General features: G+C 39.7%; 2 protein-coding genes across 4 annotated transcripts in view; both read left to right on the top strand.

Annotated features, from left to right (window-relative positions):
- Positions 1 to 13,360, top strand: part of LOC106948618 (phosphatase and actin regulator 1-like) — a 59,282-nt gene extending 45,922 nt beyond the window's left edge. For all 3 annotated transcript variants that reach the window (XM_015034395.1, XM_015034396.1, XM_015034394.1), the window contains exons 6-12: positions 685 to 887; positions 1,155 to 1,311; positions 5,178 to 5,233; positions 6,189 to 6,250; positions 8,140 to 8,280; positions 10,075 to 10,151; positions 11,066 to 13,360. In XM_015034395.1, coding sequence (XP_014889881.1) covers positions 685 to 887; positions 1,155 to 1,311; positions 5,178 to 5,233; positions 6,189 to 6,250; positions 8,140 to 8,280; positions 10,075 to 10,151; positions 11,066 to 11,081 — 712 coding nt within the window. In that variant the 3' untranslated portion in view covers positions 11,082 to 13,360. The remainder of the gene's footprint in view (positions 1 to 684; positions 888 to 1,154; positions 1,312 to 5,177; positions 5,234 to 6,188; positions 6,251 to 8,139; positions 8,281 to 10,074; positions 10,152 to 11,065) is intronic.
- A 2,089-nt stretch (positions 13,361 to 15,449) lies between these two features.
- Positions 15,450 to 24,737, top strand: part of phlpp1 (PH domain and leucine rich repeat protein phosphatase 1) — a 65,347-nt gene continuing 56,059 nt past the window's right edge. The window contains exon 1 of the mRNA XM_015034390.1: positions 15,450 to 17,400. Coding sequence (XP_014889876.1) covers positions 15,798 to 17,400 — 1,603 coding nt within the window. The 5' untranslated portion in view covers positions 15,450 to 15,797. The remainder of the gene's footprint in view (positions 17,401 to 24,737) is intronic.

Below are 24,737 nucleotides of genomic sequence, written 5' to 3'. Positions count from 1 at the left end.
TGTCCGTCCATTTCTCTATTTGCCCGTTTGCCCCTGGCCATCTTTCCATCTGTTTGTCCTTCTCTCCGGCCATCAATCCATTTATTTGTCCTTTCACCTCTCGTGATGTTTGTTCCTCTGTCCATTTGTTTGTCCGTCCATTGATCCATTATCCACTGCTCTGTTCATTTGTCTGTCCGACTGTCTGATGATCCATGGTTTTTTTGTTGTTGTTTTTTTTTCTGTCCTTCTGTTTGTTGCTCGTAGTCTGTCAATTTGTCTGTTGAGCCATTTTGCCTTTCTTTCATCGGTCAGTTTGGTTTTATTTTCCTTTGTCAATTTACCTGCATTTATTTGACTTCCCAATGTCCATACATCTTTCAGTTTGATTGGATGGCCTTTGTGGTCACTACAGAGAATGTCTGCTGTATATTCATAGTCGTGCAGTGATAGAATGAAAGCTTAACAAACAGCATGTTGTATTTCAATGTGTTTTTATATTTCCTTTTGCTGAGGTTTTCTTACCAACATATAGGTTTAATAAATCGAGTAAATAAAACCAAATATAAGGTTTACCAAAGAAATTCAATCTTTTGTTCATTTAACATGTCACTCTATATCAAAACTGCTTTTCTTTAATAAGACCAGATGGTTAAACTCCAATAAAAATAACATTCATAACAAAATGTCCTTTTTCATCCATAGCTCTGCTTTACTGGGCAGTGTTCAGTGTGCTCCCTTGGACAGGAGAGAAGTGCCATCAGTGATAATCGAGTACGAGGACGACAAGGAGAACATGCCCAACGAGTCCGATTACGAAGACCTGCCCAGTATGTACAAGGATGAAGAGGATGATGTGGATGACGATGAGGAAGATGACGAAGACGACGACGACTCCATATTCACAAGTGAGCGAGGCTGGAGCTTATATTGATCGAGGTTTTAAGGCCCTTGTAATGGATCAGTGGTGTTAAGATGCCATAATCAGGATAATTGTATATGTTTTGAAATTTAAATTTGTGGCACCCTCCCTTCTAATGTAAGAGCAACTTTGGGGGTCTTTCAGGAGGAAGACATTTACTACTGAATCTGCTGTGTGTATACTGTAAACTTTCACGTTTGGGCCCAAAATGAAAGAACTTTAAATCATTAATACGGCCTTTTTATCTTGAAAGGTACTCTGGCTAAGAAAGTGCTACGAAAAGATTCTCTGGCCATCAAGCTGAGCAATCGTCCATCAAAAAGAGAGCTGGAGGAGAAAAACATCCTGCCTATGCAGACTGATGAGGAGAGGCTGGAATCAAGGCAGCAAATAGGCACCAAACTCACAAGGTGAATTGTACTTTAACCTAAATACAATTACTTTCCACCTACTGTAACTTTTTATATGAATTCAAGTGACGGGCAATGGCTCATTTCAACTAAAGCAAGCATTTTGGGTCAGATTGTGCCGACAGAACTGCAGCGGGATCCAAAGCGGATCGGTCTCTGTTTTTTCAAACTCTATTTTTATCCTTTTTTATTTCATCTTGTCTTCTAAACATTTGATAAGGAGACATGCTTTATCTCGTTAAGAAGTCTCTGAAAATGGAGCTGACCTAATTTCAGTGATGCATCCTCCCTCCCTTTTTCTCCTTCTCTTGTCTTCTCTCCAGCGTGTGCTCACTATCTCTCTCCTCTCTCTTCCTCCTGCCTGACTTCCTCCCTCGCTCACTGAATCACCACGGTGATGCATGTGCCAAAATCTTTTTCTTTTTTTTTTTTTTCTCCCCTCATCCCAGCAATTTTACAATCTCGCATGAGACTGGAGCTGATTCTTTAAACCACACAAATGAGTATTTATTTGTTGAGCTCATACGGTGGTGTGAAAATGTTTGTCTTCTTCCCGATTTCCTATTTTTTTTTGTATGTTTAATTTAAATATTAGTCAGAGACAACATAAGTAAACACAAAGCGCAGTTTTTAAATTATGTTGTTATTAAAGAAGAAACGACTTCTAAGGTCTTCTGTGGGGGGGGGAAAAAATTAAAAAAATTGCCCCATGCCCCCTGTTGCAACATAGCTGAAATGTGGTTTATCACGCCTTTATCACCCAGGCAAGATTACTGCCCCACCTGTTCTCAACCAATACATCACTTAAATAGGACCCGCCTGACAAAGTGAAGTACACCAGATGATCCTCAAAAACCAGGCATCGTTCCAAGATCCAAAGAAATTCAGTAACAAATGGTAAATGGCCTCTATTGCCTTGTATAGCGTTTCTCAGTACCTGCAATCAGTCCTTGTATAGCGTTTCGCAGTACCTGCAATCAGTCACCCGTTCACACACACATTCACACCCTGATGGTGGTGAGCTACCGCACTGTTCCACTGGGGCCGCCATGCACCGGCACCACTGGGCTTTCTGACCACCATCAGCAGGAAAGGCGTGTGAAGTGTCTTGCCCGAGGACTCGATAATGGAGACAGACAGAACGGGGATTCAAACTCCTTAATATGGACCAAATTCTCTGAGGAATATTTAATAACTTGCTGAATCTATGCCCCAAATAAGGCAGTTCTTGAGGGAAAATGGGGTGTAAAGACATGCTGTACCTAAAGGAGGTTGTCTAGAGTTTATTGCTCTGAAAGTTATGTAAGGACATGATTATCCTTCTGTCGTTTTTTACATGACTTTGCCTCCTCAAATGTTTGAATTTCTTATAGCCTTTCTGCTAGCTTTAAAAAAGGTGTTATATATATATATATACCATCTGATTTGCCATATGCTGGATCAAAGCAAGTGTACGGTATGGCTCTTGATGACTTTAATTACTGCATTGCATTGATGGATTATCGTAGACTCAGTTGGAAACCGGTTCAGTCAGTCTAAGCATGGCTCCTGTCAAGCTGCTGTTGGGTTTCGCATTTAATCTTTCAATGGTGTCAAATGAGCCACTGCTGTGTTGAAAGCGTTTGAAAAGTAAAAAAAGGTTCTGAAGTTATTTGTATTTTATTCAGTTTGGGACCAAGTCGAGGTGTTTCATTCTAAATCTCATTGTCAGTTGTAGAAGAACTTGCTCTGTGAATGTCAACTACTTAACTTTCCAGGGACTTGCTGTCAAAAAACTAGAGAATAAATACAGGGAAGAGAAAAGAGGGAGCCAAGTTTTCCTGAGCTGCACTTGCCATACTCGTACTAAGTAGGCCACTTCTTGACCTTAATTGTTTCTAAAATGTGTTGGATTTTGACTTGAGGTTGCATGATTATTTTTATTTAAATTTCAACAGGGTTGTTAGTTTGATTTTTTTTTTTTTGTCGTTTTTTGTTGCTTTTTTGTGGACGCTTCTTTGCACCTGATTACAATATTGTTTAACTGAAGTTGGATCTGATGACTGCTGAGGTATGCATTTGTTCGTGAAACCAGGCAGAAAGCATGTTTTACCTCTGATATAGGATGTTGTTGCGTTAGATTTACCTTTTGAATAGTTGCCTAAATTGACTGAAAAATGATGTACCCATTAGTCACCTACACCATGCTTCATTGTTACTAATGGGTACGTGGTTGTTTAAGCAACAACTCTGTTACCCATTAGAAAATGCCAGAAGAGAATGCAGACATATGATCAACATAGTGATGACCAGCAAAAAAAAATGTTTTGATCGCTCAAAGCATGCAGTCAATGATTGGTTGGTAGGCATCCGCCAAGAGACTGCTCCCCCAAGCACCCTGCACCATTCCACCAGTAGCAGCAGCTTCCATGGGTCGATGGATTTGTGCTGTCGACACCAAATTCTAACTACATCGTCTGCAGCCTCAGCAAAAATAAAACTTTATCATATGCAGACTAAAGTGCATATTTTCAGACTTCAGCTGTTTTTTTTTTTTTTTGTTTTTTTTGGTGAGCTTGTATGGCTTCGGCTGAATGATCTCAGCTGACGGCAATGGAACTGGACGTGCTCTTCCACTGTTGTAGCTCATCTACTCAAGTGCTAGACATGTGCATTTCGAGAACCTGAACTGCTCAATTGTCAAGATCTGTTATCTGAGGGTTAGCAGACATTGTGTGTGCGGGAAGCACAGCCCTGGCTGTTCTGCTCTGCCACTGTGTATGGGAGGCTTCTTCTTTTTTTTTTTTTTCCTCTACTGAACTTAGTTTTGCAATGTGTTGCTTTTACCTTACACTGAGAGATTATGAAAATCAAGATGTTTTGCAGTTTTGAACCAGTCTGACATCAGCTTTTTAATGTGCTGCTTGTTTGAGACCAAAAGAGAACAAAGGTCTTGAACTTCACCATCACATATTGTCAGATTCCAACAAAATTCCATACAAAATTGTATGTATTTTTTAACTCATTTTCTTGTATGCAATGGGCCAGCATAAAGTAGAAAATAATTGTGAAGTAAAAGAAACTAGTGCATGCAGTTATTTATGTCCTTTTGTTTACATAGTAGATTAATCGAAGTCGGATGGGATGGAGAGCATCTGTAAGCAAACGTTTGAAAGTCTTGTCACAGATTCTCGGTTGGATTTTGGTATGGTCTTTGACTAGGCCATTCTAGCAAATGGATACAATTTGATCTGACTTTATGTTTGGGTTATTGTAGTGTTGGAAGGTTAAAATGAAACTTTTGTTTCAGGATTTCATTTTATCTCATTTTTAATCCCGAGCCACTTTTTAAACAAATCCATAACTTTATTCTTGTCTACTGTGTTCTTTGATCTCCATGTTAATAAGCATCTCTAACAAACATTTGAAGTCTTCAAAGAACACCTTTAGACAACTGGTTGCACTGGATTTTACTTATAGATATTAGAAGAAAGGGAGCTGAATACAAATGCATGTCTCAGTCTTCAAATTAATATTTGTAGCAGATTTTGAAAACAGATTTTATTCTGCTTCACAAATATGTGATTTTTTTTTTTGTAGGAATATTAAAACATCCTTATGAAGCTTGTGGTTACAGAGTTCAAGGAGGGGAAACAAAAGGTTTTGCAGGACAGTCGAATATCAGTTGTAAAGCCACTGGGTTGCTTTAACCAGTGTTTTCTATATATAAATCCAAATTCACCTGAATATTTTCAAAATGCAATCATTACATGACCATTGCAAAGTGGATGAAAGCTTTTGCCATTTTTTGCTTTTTTTTTTTTTTTTTTTTTTGCCTTAGCTTTTCCAATGGGTAATGTTCTGACAGTGCATGTGTTTCTTGTCAGGCGCTTGAGCCAGAGACCAACAGCAGAGGAACTAGAACAAAGGAACATCCTCAAACGTAAGTGTTAGAATTTTCCCCAAACTGTACAAAGTGTTGTAGTTTCATAAAAAATAAAATGGTGTCGACGTTTACTTTGGAACCCCATTTTTCATACAGTTCAGCAGTTTGACATGGTCATACGATTGGCATACATTTGCTGCTTTGTTCCTCCTTGGTCAGTCGCTTTCTCGTGAAGCAGGCATGCAGCAGGACTCCCTGAGAAACTCGTGTCTTCAGAGACCTGTGTCTTAGTTCAGGCGTACACCGTATCGGAGAGAAGCAGCTCTGTTGCCTGGGACTTTGCCGCTCTCACATCAAAGACGAGCTTACCAGCAGTTCCTGCTTTCCCAGAGGCTCCTGTGTGATAGGCACAGCACAGAAGGAAAGCACAAATGAGTGATAAATCCATCGCTTCTGCACACACACCAACACCAAGGTTAAACAAGCGGCTTTTTTTCCCCCTCTGTTTTAGTAAGGAGCCATCGACAATACAGAAGCGGCGACAGCAGTGCATACATGTTGAGCACCAGTACATGTTTGACTGGCGGAGCTTTTGCAAACAGGGTTCCAGGAGGATTCTTGCTGACTGTCGTTTCTGTAACTGCCTCCTGTGTTTGGTTTTTGTGCATGCGATACGGTGGAAAATCTACAGTTCAAACGCAGAAAGTGGACCGCTCGCTAAATTAAAACCACGGGGCCCCGTAAAAAACACAGAGGACTTGAAAGGAACAAAGCAATAATTGACTCCCCCAAACCCAAGTCAAACAGCAATACGGTCAATAACTGAACTGTTTAAAACATTAAGAAGTGTTTTCCAGTCAAGTGTCATTCTAATGAGCCACTTTGTGTAAATAGTGTTTTTATCGCTTCAACAGTTTTATTAAAATCCCACAAAGGGCCTGCTTTTTTTTTTTTTTTTTTTTTGCATCTGCCTGCTGTAAAGTAAGCCTGCCACTCTTCTCAATCTTTGCAGCTCGCAATGAGCAGGAGGAGATGGAGGAAAAGAGGGAAATAAAACGAAGGCTGACACGAAAGGTGAGTCCAAAATAGCTCTGAAGGTGCAAACTCACACTTGCTGTTCAAACCACTGAAGGGAGCAAAAGAAAGGTCAGGGTAAATAAACACTAGAACACTGAAAAAAAGTCTTTTACAGGGCTGGCATTGTCTGTATGTGTGTGTGTTTTTCTTTTTTTAGCTTTTTAACAGAAGAGCTTCGTGTCCTTGCTGCCCTTGCTCCTTCAGCATGTTGGCGTCCAAATATTTTGACCCCATAGGGAGGTGTTGTTCCCCTCAATGTTGTTTATACAGTAACACTTTCTGCTCAGCAGCAGACACACTGCACTGGAGTAGAATTTCTAATGTTGTTCAGCTGATATGCATGGATTAAATAAAACCAAGTTAAAGGAATATTAATCAGTTGGCTTTTTTTTTTTTTTTAAGAAAATCTAAATGTTTGGGTTTCCAAACATGGTATCTAATAAATGAAATATCTACTGTAAGAAAGTGTTTGAATTAAGTCGGTGAGATATTAAACTGGAGCATAATTATACTTTTATGGTTAATTTAGTATTATATAGTGAAGAATAACTCTGAATTCTTCTTTGCAAACAAGAGTTGGGAAGAAAAACACTCCTAACTGGTGGTGTGAACACTTTACTCCTTCAGAACCATGAAAGGAAAGTGAAGCAGTAAGAGTGGAAAAAAATACAGCATCCTTTAAAGTTGACTAACATTAGTCTGTCTGACTAGCATGCAAAGTACTTTGGTGAAAAACTCTCTGCAATGAGACATGGTGGTGGCTGCCCTTAAGGATTTGGGGACTGTTTTTTTTTCCCTCCCCAGTAGAGACGGGGAAGCTGGTCAGGATTAATTGGAACATGGCAGGAGGTAAACACAGGCCAGTCTTGAAAGACAACGCTTTAAGGACTGCAAAAAGACCTGAGACTGGGGCAGATGTTCAGCTGCCAGCGGGACAACAACTGAAAACATGCAGTCAGAAATAAACTGAAATGGTTTTGATCAAATTATTATGCATATCTGTTAGAATGGACCAGTCGCAGTTCAGGTTCTAAATACTATTGAGAATTTGTCACGGTCATAAAAGTACACAGATTCTTTAGTTGGAAAAACGGCTAAACTTGAGGCTGATATTTCCCTTTGAGTTAGAGTTCTTCTTGTTACCTTAGTCAGCATGTAGTTCTAATATTCTAAATTAATTCTAAATAATAAAAAAAAATAATAATTAATGCCTTATTCTGAAGGGGATTTCACCAGAAACCTGATTTCTAAAAACACAGGTTCCTGTTCTGCATTAAAACTTCTGGGAATCTTGGGGCTGAATTCTTAGGATGATCATTTTGAAAGTTTAAGTTGACTTGGATAAATCTTTTCAGTGAAGTGTGTTATTATTTGCAGACTTTTGAACGGCAAGATGCATTTTTATATCGGTTTGAGTACAGTAATGGACCACAAGCGGCCATTATTTCTCTGGTAAAAGATGTTGATTACCATGCTGAAGAATACTGTAAATGTTGCAATGTTTATAATGTAATTTTTTACAAGTTTATTGGTTTATAAATGAAGCATCATCTGCTTTCGCTGAAGTATCCCAATCTTTTATTAACCAAATTATATTTCTTAAATACCTGATTGTTTAAGATGATTAGAGAGCTTTTCAAATGGATGTTTTCTAAAGATGATGCACAGGATCTAAAATTTGAAGCTCTTGTCCAGATACCATGACTTGTAGCTCTGTGATCCAGAACTGTTCTCCAATATGTTTACATGGAAAGCACCTAATTTGCAAGTCTTCCTTTTGTGTGCTTGATTATATAAAAAGTCTTGAGGTCCATCTAATCCAACAGATTTACGTTTTTTTTCTGTTTCATAACATGTTTTTTTTTTTTTTTTCCCTCCTCTTCCAGTTGAGCCAGAGGCCCACTGTAGAGGAGCTGAGACAAGCCAAAATTCTTATCAGATTCAGTGACTATGTAGAGGTCTCGGACGCCCAGGACTATGACCGGCGAGCCGACAAACCCTGGACCCGACTCACGGCAGCTGATAAGGCTAGTACTACTTTGACTATTTTAATTAAACTGATGTAATCTTTATTTATTTTTTTTTTTTACCTAAATTTCATTGTCTGTTCAAATTGACGTTGAGCTTCCTCATGGCTGCTTCACATGACGTAACCCCTGACACGGGCGAACCATGACTCAGCTAGATTTGGTGTTTCTTCTGTCTTGTAGCGTCATGTTCCACTTCAGCTGTTTTGTTTCAAATTGCGAGTAAACATCCTGAAGCGGTGCTGCTGCTGACTGTCCACCGATCTACGCCGCTGACTTTTAATGAGAGCCAGACTTGTGCTGAGCTCATCTTCTACCGTCTTTCAGTTTGCTGACTCGTGACTCAGAGCACCCCAGGTCACACCTGAGGAACTCTCAAGAACATCATAGGGAATCAGCATTTTTATTACGCAACCAAGTCCCTTACATAAGAGAATAATTGGATAAACCACGCCTCGGGACCCCTAACCGTGGTGCCGTTCTGCTGACGTTTTCCTCTCCTTTTTCTTTCATTGGGTAGAGCGTTTTTGTTCTGCTGTCCTCAGTACTTGCTCCCTGAGGCTGAAGATGTCCCCCTGAGTCATGTTAAATAGTAAAGCAATAACATCACCTTGCTGGATTGCCGTCACACGTAACATTTTAAATTGGATTTAAAGTCCCCCTGGCAAACCGATTTATGTCCTGAACTTTTCCGGTGCTGAAGACGCATCTCATAAAGGCAGTAAATTCAGCGGACATGGACTCCTGACGCAGTAACACCGTGCTCGGTATGTGAGCTGGGTTCGAAACTTCTCAGAGGGTGAGGGCTGATGTGACTTGCCTAATTAACAAGCATACCGAAACCACTCCTGAACTACTACTACTACTACTGCTGAAACCTAGCTTCGATGTTTGCTTTTATGCCTTTGTCTAAGAACCACAATTCCTTAGTATAAATTTGATGTTTAGAAGCAGAACTCAGAGTCATCAAAATAAGACCAAAAAGTAAACTGTATTTTATAAACCTGCACACACAGGCATTTCTAGTTTGGGTGACTTGAATTAAAAATTGACTGAGTTTACAGATATGATTCCATCTCCACATGCAAAACCCCTGGGTAAAATATATATATATATATATATATATATATATATATATATATAGTGTAGGACTGAAAAGACTATAGTGTAGGACCATCATTTTGCACCTGAAATTGTACTAAAAAAATACATTTGATATTAATTGATTATAAAAAGCTGCATGTATTGGCACCATTAACAATTCTTATTAAATGTAATTGACAAAGTATAAGTTGATCAAAGTGTAAAGAAACTTGTAATTAGTAATCTATGACTTACTGTTTAACAAACCTATACTTATTATATAACACTGAGGCCCATTTGTCTTAGCCACTGTTAAAAATAGGAAAGGAGAGAGAACATGACATGCCAATGAATCGTGTGTGTGAATGAATTGTCGTGGCTATTGTAAAGGATGTTTTTTAGGCATGTTGAATTTCCTAAATTTATTCATAGAGGCATAATTGGACCAGAAGAGGACTGCTTATCATATTAGGGCTCATGATTGTCTGCAGAGGGAAAATATGCGGGTCTTATGGTGTGGAAGGTGAACTCAGTGGAATTGTTCATGGCCTTGAGTGAAGTATAAATAATGCATGAAGTGCACAAAAAAGTGTTGGAGTACATGGCTTAGAGACTGCAGGGTTGTTGTTTTTTTTTTTCTTTTGTTTTTGTTTTTGTTTTTTTTTCTGAAAAGCTGTTGCTACTTTTCTGAATCTTGTTTCATGTCTACAGGCAGCAATCAGGAAAGAACTCAATGATTTTAAGAGCAACGAGATGGAAGTCCATGAGTCAAGTCGTCATTTAACCAGGTAATTGGAGAAATTAATTTTGCATCCGACTTTCCTTAAATTATTGTACCCCTATTGTTACAGTATCTTGCAGAGGTACATTACTTGTGTGTAATGTAATCTCAGTATAGTATTTTGTGAAGGTGTGTTGGAGTTTGTAAGGCTGTTTGATGCTGGATTTGGTTACAAAACCATCTAATAAGCTTTGGATGTCTCACACAGCCATGTTTGTTCCATTGTCTGAAAATGGAAAGATTGGATCCCTACTGCAAACCCACCAAGTTGTAGCTGTCCACCAAAACCTGCTGCCCAGTCAAGGAGGGCATTAATCAGAGGGTTAGTCTGGAGGGCCCTTGCAGATCTATAGCTCGGATGGGAGAATCTGTTTGAACTTCACAAATCTGACCTTTTTGGAAGAGTGGTAAGAAGGAAGCAGATTACCACAATCCATGTAGGGGATACAGAAAATGTGGAAAATGTTGTGCTTATCAGACGAGACCAACCAGATCTGAGCCTGTCTACAGGGACGCTTTTTTTTATTTTTTATTATTATTTCAGCAGGGACAGAAAAGCCAAATAAAGACGACTGGGAGATGGCTGAAGATAAATGCAGGGCAACCTTGGAAGAAAACGTATATGGCTGTGGTCTTTTGCTGCCTCTAACAGAAGACTAGAGCAACAATGGAATGGATTAGATCAAAGGATAAAGTGTTACAAAGGTGCCCAGTTAAAGTCCAGTCCTAAATCCGATAAGCTGTCAAGACTTCCTGTTAACTGATGTTCTCCGTCCACTTTAACTGGACTTGCAACCACTTCACTTATTCACTTTTTCTGCTTTGTGTTGATGTTTGTCGTTTATTGGGTAATGAATTTGAGCATAGTTTTAATAATACAGCTAAAACATTTTTTTTATTTGTTTTTGTTTTTTTTTACAGGTTTCACAGACCTTAGTAGACCACAACTGTCTCAAGCAATCCAGTTTGCTCCTCTGGAGAACCTTAAGTGCTGGACAGTAAAACGGTGCCCGTCTCTTCAATAAGGCCATGTATTCTGAAATGCCTTTTCAGGATTTACACATCTGAGTCAGCGCTGCACAACAAGATGCTGACAGCCACTGTTCAGTCCCTTATAGTAGCACAAAACAACTCTAGGTAATGCACATTGCCCCTGTAAGGGGCTCATTCAACTGTCTCTTAAACCTCTCCGCTGAGCTCTCCGGCTGGCGCTCAGTGGTGTGGAGACTGGACAGCCGAAGAGTCCTTGTTTGCAGTTGATTGACACATGCAGCAAAACCTACTTGGGTTCAACACCACCACAACACCAGTGGACTTGTCTCAGTGGACATGTTTTTAATCCCCTCCTCTCCATTAGGCTGTCACTATGAACTCTTTTTAGCTCTTGTGGACAATCCTGAGTGAGGATGGAGAGTTAATTGTTCCAAGCTGATTAAGTGAGAAGAGACTCCATCTTTACTGTTCCTGCTGGGATTTTAGAAAGAAACATAAAGGAGGAAAAGCCTCCAGCATTAGAATCATGTGCAATTTTTTTTTTTTGTTTTTTCTTTTTTTTTTCTTTCTGCTTTTCCCAGACTACAGCGCCCTCTGGAGTTATGTGAGTCCAATGTAGTCCTGATCCCGGTCCTCTGTATGTGCAATTCTAACTGTAACCAGCAATGCTGACATCTAATTGCTAACTGTGAATTTGAGAGTCTGGACAATTGCCAGACTCTCTCCAGATGTATATTTTGTTGATACTGAAGAAGGAAGGTTAAATTTAAGGAATTTAAAAAAAAATTATGTTTAGATGACTTTTATTAATGTCTTATGCATTTTACAGTTAAATTTGCAGCTCACAGAAATTTTCTGATTTTTAGTGTACAATCTTTTTTTTTTTTTTTTTTTTTTTAAGTTGGTCAATTTTAATGTTTTTAATAGAAGCACTTCAGCCATGAACACCTAATTTAAATGTCTGTATGCATTCCAGCGCTTTGAAGAGAGTATTAAGTGATCGCTTGCCACATTTCTCTTTTATTATTATTATTTTTACGTGTGTTTGCTTATATATGTTTATTCTTGGCTCGAAATGTGCACTGTAATATACACTTTAATTTTATACTCACGGTATGTCCCTGAAGCTTTTAACAAAGCAATACCCTTTGTAGAGAGGAGGTTCAGATGAATTCTCCCCCCACCATTTGTATGTTTTTTGTTTTTTTTTTCTGTGCAGACACGCTTCTGTCTTCAGGGTCTACCAGTTTGTTTTATATGGATGTTTGCTTCAGAGTTTTTGCAGAGCCATTTTTCCTTAAAGGACCACGTAAAATCTGCCTGGATAGCTTTACCAACACGTTCGGACAAGGTGCAATGAAAGTGTCATGGCTTGTGATGCACACTGTATTTAACGGGCTCTGACTTTATCCTGTTCTGAGTGACTATTTTGAAGACCTTTTACTGCTTATGTACTGTTAAGAGTTCAGCTCATTTTATTTTATTTTATTTTATTTTTTTCAAATTTGTAAGTTTTTTGTTTTTTTCTGATAACTGATCCCTATGCCAGTATTTCAAGACTTATGCTTTTTGCTTATTTTTTTTATTTTTATTTTTTTATGCTGTATTACTTTAAAAGTTGCAAAAGAAATTTTCATCAGCTGCAGAGATTAGAAGCTGTTCCTATTGTGATTCATCTCTGTAAAGGAACATGGGTTCTGTATTATTTTAAAAACCTAAGCAGTGTTGGGTGAACTGATGGCATCTGGGGATGAAAAACATTACATTTCTTTGTTCTGCATGTGTTTTATATGCCAGAAAAGGGGTGTTGTTCCAGTCATCACTCTTATCCATACCACTTAGTGGAAAACAATCCTGATTGGATTAGGCCATCTCTTCTTACACACACATGCGGTGTTTTATGTTGAATTCACTTTTTGCAGAACTGTAGTTGGTCCCCTTTTTAAAAGAAAAAATATTCGCAGATTCAGAAAAATGGAGCGTTATAGAAATGAACATGCAGTATTTTGAAATTGCTATAACACGACCAGAGCCAGTGGATCAAGCATGAGGTTTGGCATTTTGCTGGAATCAAGGAACATGATATCAGCAATAATCGGTTTCCTTTAACAAGTTGGCGGTGTGACTCAAAGTAGTCTTTTTTGTTTTTGTTTTTTAATTCCTGAAATGCAGAATACCATGTAAGGAACACATCATGCCAATAAAATTCTATTTCTGAATGCACTTAAATAGTTTGACTTGTCATTTTAACATATTTAAAAGTCTTGACTTTTAGGCATTTGAATGTACTTTTTTTTTCTTCCTTTGAGACAGAGTACTTTTGAAATATGTAATACATTATTTGCATACTAATGCTAATTTCCAAAAAGCAACTTGCATACTAATTGCATATTCAATTAATCCCAATATTGATGAGTGACATAAACCTAATGGCCCAGATTTGATATTTGCATCAGTAAAGGAGTAAAAATGCTTGAAACAGTGAATTACTGATTCTAATTGGAAAAATTAAGTGAGGAATCTTTGAAATCAGAAGGGTGTCCGTATTATGGCATGTCAGATTTTTTTAGAGTAAAATGGGCTTTTTCTAAAATAACTTAAAAAAAGATAACTTGGGATATTTATTAATAAACATTGATAATTGTTACCAACTAAGGAGGGTATTAACACATTGGCATTAGACATTGCTTGCATTTCAAAGAATTATTCACCGACTTAAACCTGAGGCATTCCAGAGATGTGGTAGGGGACAATTACAACACATCAGGTGTCAAAACAAGGCTTTACTATCTTTTTCTTATGGACATTAACAATGTTATAATGGGAGGTTAAACTATTTGCTATAAATAATGCTTTGCTAAATTATTTTTACCACTTTTGCATTTTGCTTGTTGCAACCACTGAGTTAAAACTTCAATATACAGCATTTAGATTGTATGTGTGAAATAGTGCATAGTTAAGTGGAGGAAATAGTGCAAATGTTTAGTTTATGTTTTTACAATTGATGTGGAAATTGTGACATGCATTTGCATTTCACTTAAATCCATTGCAAACACGCTCATGGTGAACTGATGGTGGCAGTGTCATGCTGTAGGGAATGTGCTTTTCAGCAGGGATATGGAATCTGATCAGGGCTGCAGGGTCAAGATGAGTGAATCTAAGTACAGAGGAGTCTGGAAGAAGTTCTTTCAGAGGGGGTTTTGAATGAAAAACATAAATTGTTTTGCTTCTCTATCAAAATTATGTAGAACTTTGTGTTGATCCATAGCATAAATTGCCACATTTTTTTTTAATTCAGGGGATGTGTGAATACTGTTTCAAGACACTGCAATAACTAGATTGCCAAGTTACTGGTCTCTCACTCTGCAAGATATTGAAGCATTATGTGAACTGTAAGTCTTTAACCCTAACAAATTACAACAGGTCAAAATTATGTGTTCCAAATGGAAGATCTTTTCATTTCCCAGCCTGAAAATTTTAAATCATACAATAATTTCATTAGTTAAATAGTACAGTGAGACAATAAAAGGGCACAAATGTAATAATCTCTGGGTATTTTTAACTACTCTGAAATTAACTATGGTACTTTTTAATCTTATATGGTGGCACAGAAAACGGGCTTAAAAGTGGTGTTTTTATCATGTTTCTTCAGCTAAGCAAGTTATACAAATGCACCAATACAAACAATAAAATAACTATTTTTGAAATTGTGCTTCAGCTTTTTTCTTGCTGAATTTAGAGAAAAAAAAAATACAATATCCTCTCCACTAGATGGCATCAAATACAACAAGATGAGAGCGTATCTGAGCCGTGGCCTTGTGAAATGGCGTCCTGATGAGATGGTGCCGAGGTAGTTTCACTCGCCACCACTAGTCGCAAATAAGATATACAACCAAGTTTATTTTAGCCATGGATTCGAATGTCAATTATTTGCAATACAATGAAATAAACAGGCTGTTTTTGTTGAATTATTAGAAAATATGGGTGCGTTTTTTGAATAGCTTAGATAGCAGTTCGCTGTCGGCAAATTATGCTTTCATTTTCATTGCAAACAGAGTTCACGCAACAAGTAAAGAAAACTATAGCATACGACTGCCTCAGGCTAATGCCAAACATTTATAGGAGCTATGTTTACGCCTCTCCTCAGTTCACCGCCCAGCTCAACTGAAATAGAACAAAGGAATTATGGGAAACGTATTTCTTGCATTTTTTCCTCAGTAGAACTCTTATTGTGGCGAACACATTTCCCAGAATTCCCTGCGTTGTTGTTAGCGACCCCATCTTGTGCCCTCCTCATGAATATATATCAGCCAGTATTTGCGTAGGAGGTCTGCCGACGTTCATTTCATATTCTAGCACTGTATTTTGGGACGCACGGTACAGTCACGTCTCCGCCCCGATCTGCCCCCTTAGCGCCCTGCCTCTTCCCAGCGAATTTAATCGGGTAAAATGTTTTTTTGGAACCGCGGAGAGCACTTCGACGGGGAAAAGACGGCGAGAAGTGAATGACAACTAAGGGCATAACTCGGCAACGCCGCCTATTTGGCGGACATTTATCACGTCGGGGACATTTTAAGGCTTTTAAATGTAGGGGGTTTCAGGAATAACCCACTGCGCACCGCTATTTATTGAGAGTGGGGGGTACTTTTCTCTGACAGAGATGGAAAGTGTGCAGGCTGTCGCCGAGGATGCGCCGTCAGATGGAGGCGCGACCAAGTTAATGAAGAAGTCCGGCGGGCCGTCTGTCGCCCGGGGGACTCCAGCGGATGATGGCGGTAGACGGTCGGCACCCTCCCGCGTTGAGACTAAGAACGGGAATAGCCTATCTCATTCCGCCTCCATGCCGGTGACTAGTGCGTCAAACCGGGCCGTGGCGTCTAATGGCCGGGGCTCGTCCAGTAACTCCAGCTCCCTCCTGTTGAGACGGCGGCGCTTGAAGAGGAACCTCTCTGCCGCAGCTGCAGCAACAACTACCGCCGCCAGCTCAGCTGTCACTGCGAAGATGAGCTCGGCCCTATCCTCCGCGTCCCTTCACACCCGGAGCCTGGACAGGAAGACCCTGCTGAAGCACCGCCTGAACCTGCAGCTGCAGCCAGCGGATCGCGAGTGGGTGAGAGCGGATTTACACCGGGGCTGCATTCACGTACACGACAGGCTGACGTCCTCATATCCCAGGCCAGTCCTTTGCACTATGGACAACACAGCCGGCGAGGTGGCGCTCCGTTTGAGTAAACTCTGCAGCAAGTCGAGCTCGGTGATGCGCATATTTTGTAAAGATACCTCCAAGACTGACCAAAATGGCAACTGCAATGTGAAGTGTGAATTTAATGACGATTCCTTTCATGCGAAAGACGGGTCACTAAGAAAGTGCAACCAGCAGACTTCCTTAGGATCTGCAGAAGTGAGTGGGCACCCCGGTGACAGATTGAGGCTGCTGCTTATGGAGAATGCAGATGACAGGCAAAAGCAACAGGAAGTTGATGGGAAACTTTTCACCCCCGAATCAGAGTCACAGGATAACATAACCTGCTCGCTGTCAGACCTGAACTCCAATATGGATATCCATAATGATGACGATTCGGAGCATAGGAATGGCGTGGACAGCTACGGATTAAACTCTGGCTCAGATGTGGAGAGCAGTGCGTTTGATGACCTGAGCTCAGGGGCCCGGCTCAGTGAGCACAGAGACTCCCTGAGTGACGACATGATCCTGGGAACAGAAGCATCCATCCTCAGCCCCTCGTTTGACAGTGCCACAGAGGGCCACGACATGTATGGAAGTTCCTCAGACGAGCTGGAGCTCGACTGTCTAGTGTCTGGCTCAGGCATTGACCACAGCAATGGCATCTCAGCTGTCACTGCGAGCTACACGCAGTGCAGCATGGGGCATTTAAATGACATGACGAAAAACGTGGGTCCTGACAGCAGACTGAACTCGCACAGTTTGGGCAGCCTGCCACCCAGCAGTAGTGGCGGCTCATTGTCAAGATTCTGCTCAACAGATATTACACCTGGCATTCAAGACTGTGGTCAAGATGCTGTGAAACAGGAGCCGACAGCACTCCAAAATGGAGATTGTAGTGATACCAGCCCCACACTGTATGTTCAGCTGCATGGTGAGGCTGTGAGGAGGCTAAGTCCAGATGAGAGGCCTCTGCAGATCCAGAATGAATTTCTGTTTAAGCTTGGATTTAAGGACCCTTGGAGAGTTCAAGAGGAAGGACTCAACACAGAAATTGGTTCCCTGTTACGTTTTTATGCAGGTAAATTTTTACATATTGTGTTTCTGCTCGCACCAAAACCTGTTGAGAATGCATTCTTATTATGACAATTAATTCTGCTGTGTTTATAACTGCTTGTTAACCTGTATCTAGGCCTAATTGAGGTACACATCATTCTGTTGATTTCTCAAGCACTGTTTCTCTACAAACAGTGCTTCTCTGGCAAGATGCATGCTATGTTACTTTAGATTAGAGATGCACTCATCAAGTTTTTGGCAGCTAATGCTGATTTCCATTCTTGTTTGTTCTTGTAGAAATGTGACTTTCTGATTCAGATTATTACAGCTACAGTTTTCTTCTTGGAGGCAGGAGTTTTGAATCAAACAGGAAATGAAGGAATTACAAGATTCACAGTTTATTCATCAAAGTTTATGTACCTAACCTTTATCTGATTTGTATTAAAACTCGAAAGTGCATCAAAGTACACACGTTTGGCTTTTGGTGGGAGATGGATGCACAAAATAAAAAATAAAAAATCACATTGTTCAGTAACTGACTTGATGATTACTGATCAGAGGAATGGGAGAAATTGTCAATTTCCAATACCGGGATGACTAATTGCTGCATCTCTACTTTGGATGGATGTTATTTAATATTTCCTACTCTGACTTTGTTTGCTCATTGGTCACAATGAGCCGTGATTGTGATGCAGAGGTTGTTAGCACTTGTCTAAATTTACCTTGCCTCAGGAACTTCCTTTGATCAATCAACGTATTTATTTTTCATTTCTTCCGGCTTTAACTGTCTTTGTTGGCCTGAAGCAGCCCACTTTGCTCCCATGGACATGCATGACACTGCCACAAAGGCATTCAGCACAACTTATGGTGTGCAGACATAAGGGGCCCTTTCCGGCTTTTGGCCCATTATCATCCAAATGAAAAGCCTGAATGCCTTTGTGGTTGGATGGAGAATAGCGGTGGGAGCGGTATGGCCTGGGAGGACCATAAACCCCCTCTGTGGACTCTGTGAGTTTAAGTCATTGAGATGCTGCGCAATGCCTGTCCTATTGGCATCCAGCACAACTACTGTCACACTTACTGCTTGCCAAGCTGAGTTAACGTGCTGCTCCGCCAAAGCGCAGGAAGCCCCCTTTTTCTTCACCAGTATTGCTACAATTGTTGGCAGAGGAGCCAGGGGTGGCTGAAATGTGCGTCTGGTAAAGATGTTTGATGAGCAATTGTTGGCACTAAAGTTTGACATATGGAGAGCTCCCGTAAGCTAAAAATGGCCTCATGATTTTGAGTTCGCAATCACACACACTCTACAACCTGTGGTGATTCTTAAACTTCCTTGCTGGTGTGCAGGATTGATTTTGTTAGGATGACATTACATGATTGGCTATATAAAAATTCATGGAAGTTAATTGGGATGTGCATTAAAAACAATGTCTCAGATGAAGCATACATGAGCCTGTGTAGGGAGATCAAACGATGCAGTGGGCCAAAGATGCCTTGATGCTCTTCATAAGGTAATGCCTCTACATCCCATGTGAGACAGCTCAGCAGCGGTCACTTGAGATAGCCTCCAGCTCTCCTACTCTCGAGAGCGCCACTCAAAACCCGGGCTGCTCATTCTGCAAGTGACCTAACTTCCAAGCACATATGTGAAAGGACAATGACTAGGACTCTCAGACACACAAGCTTGTCCTGCATTTGAGAAAGAAGGACCGATGCCCTTGTGACATGTCTGTTGACCATTTCTTTATGCAGCTGAAGCATGTGAGGAATGTACGCTGGCTTCTCTAGAATGTTAGGCACGTCTGCTGAGCAGGAAGTGGAGGAAGGGGATTTTGGAGGCGGGGATGCATGAGAGTGATAGTGTGCAGACACATGTAGAGCTTGTTTTGAATGGTTGTTCTAAACAGATAGGGAAGATACGACTGACCTCGGCTGACAGCAAGGCCGGTCCCCTGTCACTCCAGAGGCCTTTTTTTTTTCTCTCTCTCTCTGCATGGCTGTTCACGCTGAGCGACCTTTGATACAAGAAGTCCAACATACAAACCATGCATAATTAGCTAGTTGCTGAACAACAGTGTAATGCAAATTTTATTGGTACACAAATACATTTAATAGAAAGGCAGTATGCTTTGTTATGGTGCTAATATGAGTGACACATGAGGTACTCCGCATGATTAGACTTGCAGTACTAAGATATAAAGAGCCTGTTAAATGGAACAGTTGCCATGGTGCATTATGCCAGGTTGTCTGGACAATGCAAAGATCGGTTTGACTTGGAAGAGGTCAGGGCATGCTTCGAGTGAACCGATTCTGCAGAGGCCAGATGAGAAAACACACTTTGCCCCTCATACACACGCACTCATGCACACACATGTATAGAAGGACGACTAGATCAAAGGGCCGCTGTCCTCTTTGGCAGGCCGATGAGGGATCCTTTCAGAACTGCCCACAGAGGAGTCTCTTGTAATGCCTGGTCAGCTTTATTAGAGAAGAAAGAAGTAAGAAAAAAAAATCTGTCATAAGAAAGATTGGTTAAAAAAAAAAGAAAGAAACTAAAAGTTAAGTAGTTCATGCAAATTATGTTCCAGACAAGTACACAATTTCACAACTATATAAAGTCTGGCTTTTCTGGAGATTTGATGTCTGTTCTCTTTTTTTTTTTTACAGTTACGGTTTAATTGCCCATATGTGTAAAATCATGCAGTAGAAAATGATTTGAGAGTATCTACTGCTTTGATTGGTGTTTTCACCCACCATGAATGAGATTTTTAAATACAAAATGTTTCTGAACTATTTTGAAAACAGTGCTTTTCCTAAAAAGAGTAATTAAAACCTCGTAGATTTCTTGACCTAGAAACATATAAGGTATTACTTTTTGTGTATCAAAGCTGGTGGCAATTTCACAATGTGTCACTGTTTACCAAGCTTGGCATGAAAAATGATTCTTGCAGAACAAAGCGGTAATGCGCAGTGGGAATGCTCATGATGATTCTTCCTTCATGAGAAATAGGTGCACTAGGACCTATATATAGCACTCAACCATTATAACTGTGAAGCTTGGTTTCTCAAAATAACATTTATAGTGCATTACTTTTTTATTACATCAAAAATTCATTGCCAATGTTCTTGCCTTGAAATAAATAATATTTTAGTGCTTGTTGGCTCACTGTTATTGAACTTCTTACTCAGCAAATCCCGACAATATCTCGAGTTTATTACTTTGAGCTCAAGCCAAATTCCTCAGCAGACATTTCCAGGAGTATCTGGGTTAACTCCAAGTGCATTTTATTTTAATTTGCAAGTTTAATAGTTTTATGAATCTGAACAGTAAATGACTGTCAAGTCAAGAAGCAAGAAGAAGCCTCACACTTACAATAAGCCTCATGTACTCCCTTATGACTTTCCTCATCACTAGAAACCTGTTTAGAGTTTATGTTTCGATAGCAGATCGCTAGAAGCTTTAATAAGTGTGCAACTCCAAGATGATGCTTAGTTTAAAAACACAAATTTTGTTTCCTTTGTTCAGATTACAATACTAATTCAAAATGCAAAAACATTTTCTCAGTGTAGCTGAGAGAGATAGATGGCATATGGCCTCATAAATGAAAGAAAACAGCAACAGCATGTTGTCGTTTTCAAAAGCAGTCGTCGTGAAACTTACTTGTGCAGATCGTTCTGAAATCTCAGCTGTGAACTCCATATTTGCCTTGTTGCCTCTGGGAATGTCTGAGGATGCAGCAGCCAGTGGCGTGATGACTTAAAACGTCTCTGCAGGGTTTAAAGGCTTATTAATGAAGCTCCCAGCTTTCTCCAGCAGGCTCTGTGGCAGCTATTAAGTGAAGAACCAGTCTCTCTGTCTTGTCTGTGCCACGTCGCTCCTTTTGTACAGTCAGCGCGCCAGATTGCTCCCACACTCGCACTTTTTTGCACTTCTATGAAAATAATTTTCAAATTCCCAACAAGCTGTAGAGTCTTCTTTTTTTGTTGTTGTTGTTGTCATTTCCATTTGTTCTTTGAAAGCTGCTGTCCATTGTGTTAATATCCCCTCATTTTGTTTCCTTCGTTTGCATTTTGGTATGTTGAAATAATCTATTATGAAGTCTGATGTTCAGGTGTCATTTTCTCTGAGATTTATTAGATTTGAATAATCATTTATCCCCACTGTATGTGAAGGAATCTGCAAATATCATTTGCAGAATTAAGGCTCCCCAATTCATACCTTTAATTGTGCTTGCTAAAAGTATTTTGAAATGGCCTTTAGCAGGCATTGTATAATTATGGCATAAAATTTCACACGTTTCAGACCTCAAGTTTATTTCTCATGTCATTTAGCCACTGTGAAGCATTTTCTCTCAGAAAAAGCAAGCAAAGTAAGCAAAATGTTTTTTCTTGTATTTTACCCCCTGTTAGATGTTCAGGTCTGTGGGACCTGTTTTCTCTTTTTATTGTAGCAAAGCAAATCAAAGTAATTAATTTTTCAAACTGAGACTCATTGGCCTTGGGTCATTTTTCAGTGAAGAACATAAATCAGAAAAAGAAATTGATGACCACCCACTATACACCCTCCCTATACATTTACGTTACTTTCAGGGTGTTCGGGTCCACCAGACCCAGAGCTGATTTAAGTGTGTGTCTTCATGCTGTGCTTCTTTCTAGGCCTGTTGTTTGTGTGTGGGCTTGTGTGTGTGTGTGTGTGTGTGTGTGGGAGGAAGAAGTGGAAGGTGGGGGTCCTCTGGGTTTGTGTGTGTGCATGTGTATACTACATATAGAGGACCATTTTCACCAACAAAGGGAGGTCATTCGTGGAAACTGAGGACATTTTCCTGATCTTTATTTTGTTCAATTGCACTGCGCTCTACTAGTTAGGTTTGAGGAACAGTGAGAAAAAAAAAAGTTTTGGTAAAGGTTAGGATTTAGGAATATATTTGCAATGGTTAGAGTTAGGAAAATGTCTAAGTTTGGCATTCAATAACTTGTTATAAAGGCTTACAGAAATACATGTGAATTCATGTTGAATAGAAATTTATTTTTAAAATGTATATGGTTTTTGTCATAAAACAAACATGAACAAGTAGTATTTTTTTTTGTAAGTTAAAAAGCAAAAAAAAAGATCAACCATATTGCTGTTTCTTTTGATGGAATTGAAGTGAAATGAACATGCTTTTGTATGTTAATGTAAAAATCCTTTTTTGTGTTGAATTTGAACTGTAAAATACAGACAACAGTGGCTGTGTAACCAAAATATGAACACCTTACAAGGATTAGGACTGTTTTTTTGTTTTTGTTTTTTTTTATGTGCAAGTTGTTCAAATCAAGCTGAATCTTCAGCTGGATCTGTGCATCAGCTGAGTCAGACTTTGAGAGGATAGCATTTTCAGCTCCTGGGTGTTACAGCTAACAGAACTGTTTTTGTTTAATATAGATTGCCTTCATGGCCGACATTCCATCCCCTCTCTACTTTCAGACCAAATCTTCCTCCCTCTCTCAATTTCTCTCATGATCGATCCACCTCCCCCTCCTCTCGCTATCTTTTCTTGCATCTCCTCCTCCCTCACACCATCTGACAGATTCCATTTATCTTCCCATATCTCTGTTTTCCTCTATATTATTGCCTTCCATTCCAAGATCTGCTGGTCGCCCTCATAAATGCCTTTAAAAGCATTCATGAAGGGACATGACAAAACACAGCTACTGTACCAGGAGGTTGTAAATTGTCTCTTGGGTGTGGGATGGTATGACCCTGGTCTGCTTACACAAAAATGTACAACAAAAATGTATATATAATTATATAAGAAAAGCAACCATTTATTTTACTGTTAAAATAACATACAATTGTTCCACGAGTTTATAATTCCTGTAAGTTCTTTATTTTGATTTAGATAAATAGACTGAAGTATAAAAATGCAATGCAAACAAGCTAAATGTAGCAGTAGACAGAAGTATAGCAAGTTGATAGTTGCTGATTTATTTTTCAAGATATCTGCATAGTTAGCCTGCCTGCACCCTGTTTCTTTACAGTCACTTTTAGTTTTTTTGATTTGAGGTATTTCATTAATTACGTCATATGATATGATGTACATTAATTACAACAAAAATGTTACATCGACTAAATGGGTAACCATTAAAAAGGGGCATCCAATGCAGTAATGCACAAATCACAACATTAAGTTTTCTGCATTGTCCCTGCACTTTGCAGAGTAATTTGACCAGTTAATGCAATACCAGCAGAATATTGTGTTTATGTGGTGCAAACCTGCATGGAAAATCATCACATGAGAAACTTCAATAAGGGATATAACGAGATTCTTGGCAATTTAAGTTTTCAAGATGATCATTATTCACAGGTTGCTTCATCCTCAGCTTGCACATTACTAAAATCGGGGCATGTGGCTTGTCGGAATAAGATTCTTGCTCATATATAAAGCTGAAGTGCTTGCAGGTTAATTGCTCTTTCTGTATAAGTTGTTTTCCTCTAAAAAAAAAAAAAAAAAGAAAGAAAAAGTTTTGTGAAAAAGTTTCAAGTTCCTCATTTTATTTAAAAAATGCCTCTATGGCTATTTACATCAACAAGAGTGATGGGTGATGGTGTTTTAGTTAAGATTATCTATTTTTTGCAACACTTTTCCAAACAAGCAAATTTGTCTTTCCTGCAAGCAAGGGATAAGTGCAGCGTTCCCTCAGCCAGCTGACCAGCAGTGTGCATTAACAGGTGGGAAGAAGCAGCCCTACGTTGCTAAATTCTCCACAAAGTCACACATCATTAAATTGACTTTAAACTATAAGGGATGGAAAGTCACAGCTGTCTTGAAATCCTAACTTCTTTTTATCTTGGTATACCTTTGAAACGGTAATTGGCCAGCGCCTAGTCCCCATATTTTCTTCTTCCCATTTAAGGAGAAATACATTAACAGAATGCATAGCTGTATTTGGGGCAGGGAAGTTGGCAGAAACAGAAGGGGAAATGATTTAACTAAAGTCCTCCTCGCTTTGCTCTTAGCAACCAAATCTAGGCTAAACAATGTCAGGCTAAGCAGGCACCTCTTAGACATAGATCTAGGAAAATTAGCTGTAAGTAAAGCGGCTTCTTTGGCCTTGTGGGAGAATCCTGACCTCTCAGCTGTCTTCCAAGCTGCCCTTGCCAACTGCTCCCCAAAATCCTCACATGGTTGAACTTGTTGTTGCCCATCAGCAAAGGCATTGAAAAGGATCCCTCCATGGGGAAGACCGACTGTTCTCGACCTGAGCACCAGCCGCAGTTTGGACTGCATGCATGAGGGAGGATTAGAGCCACGCCAGCAGGGGCTCACTATCCGCGGCTTTGATCAGCAACAGCACAGCCTAATAACAGACAACATCTGCACC

The sequence above is a fragment of the Poecilia latipinna genome, unplaced genomic scaffold, assembly GCF_001443285.1.
Source record: "Poecilia latipinna isolate Pla-1442-1.1 unplaced genomic scaffold, P_latipinna-1.0 Scaffold297, whole genome shotgun sequence".
In the NCBI taxonomy this organism is placed as follows: domain Eukaryota; kingdom Metazoa; phylum Chordata; class Actinopteri; order Cyprinodontiformes; family Poeciliidae; genus Poecilia; species Poecilia latipinna.
The sequence above is the reverse complement of the archived record's forward strand: the minus strand, read 5'-3'. Positions and strand labels throughout refer to the sequence as shown.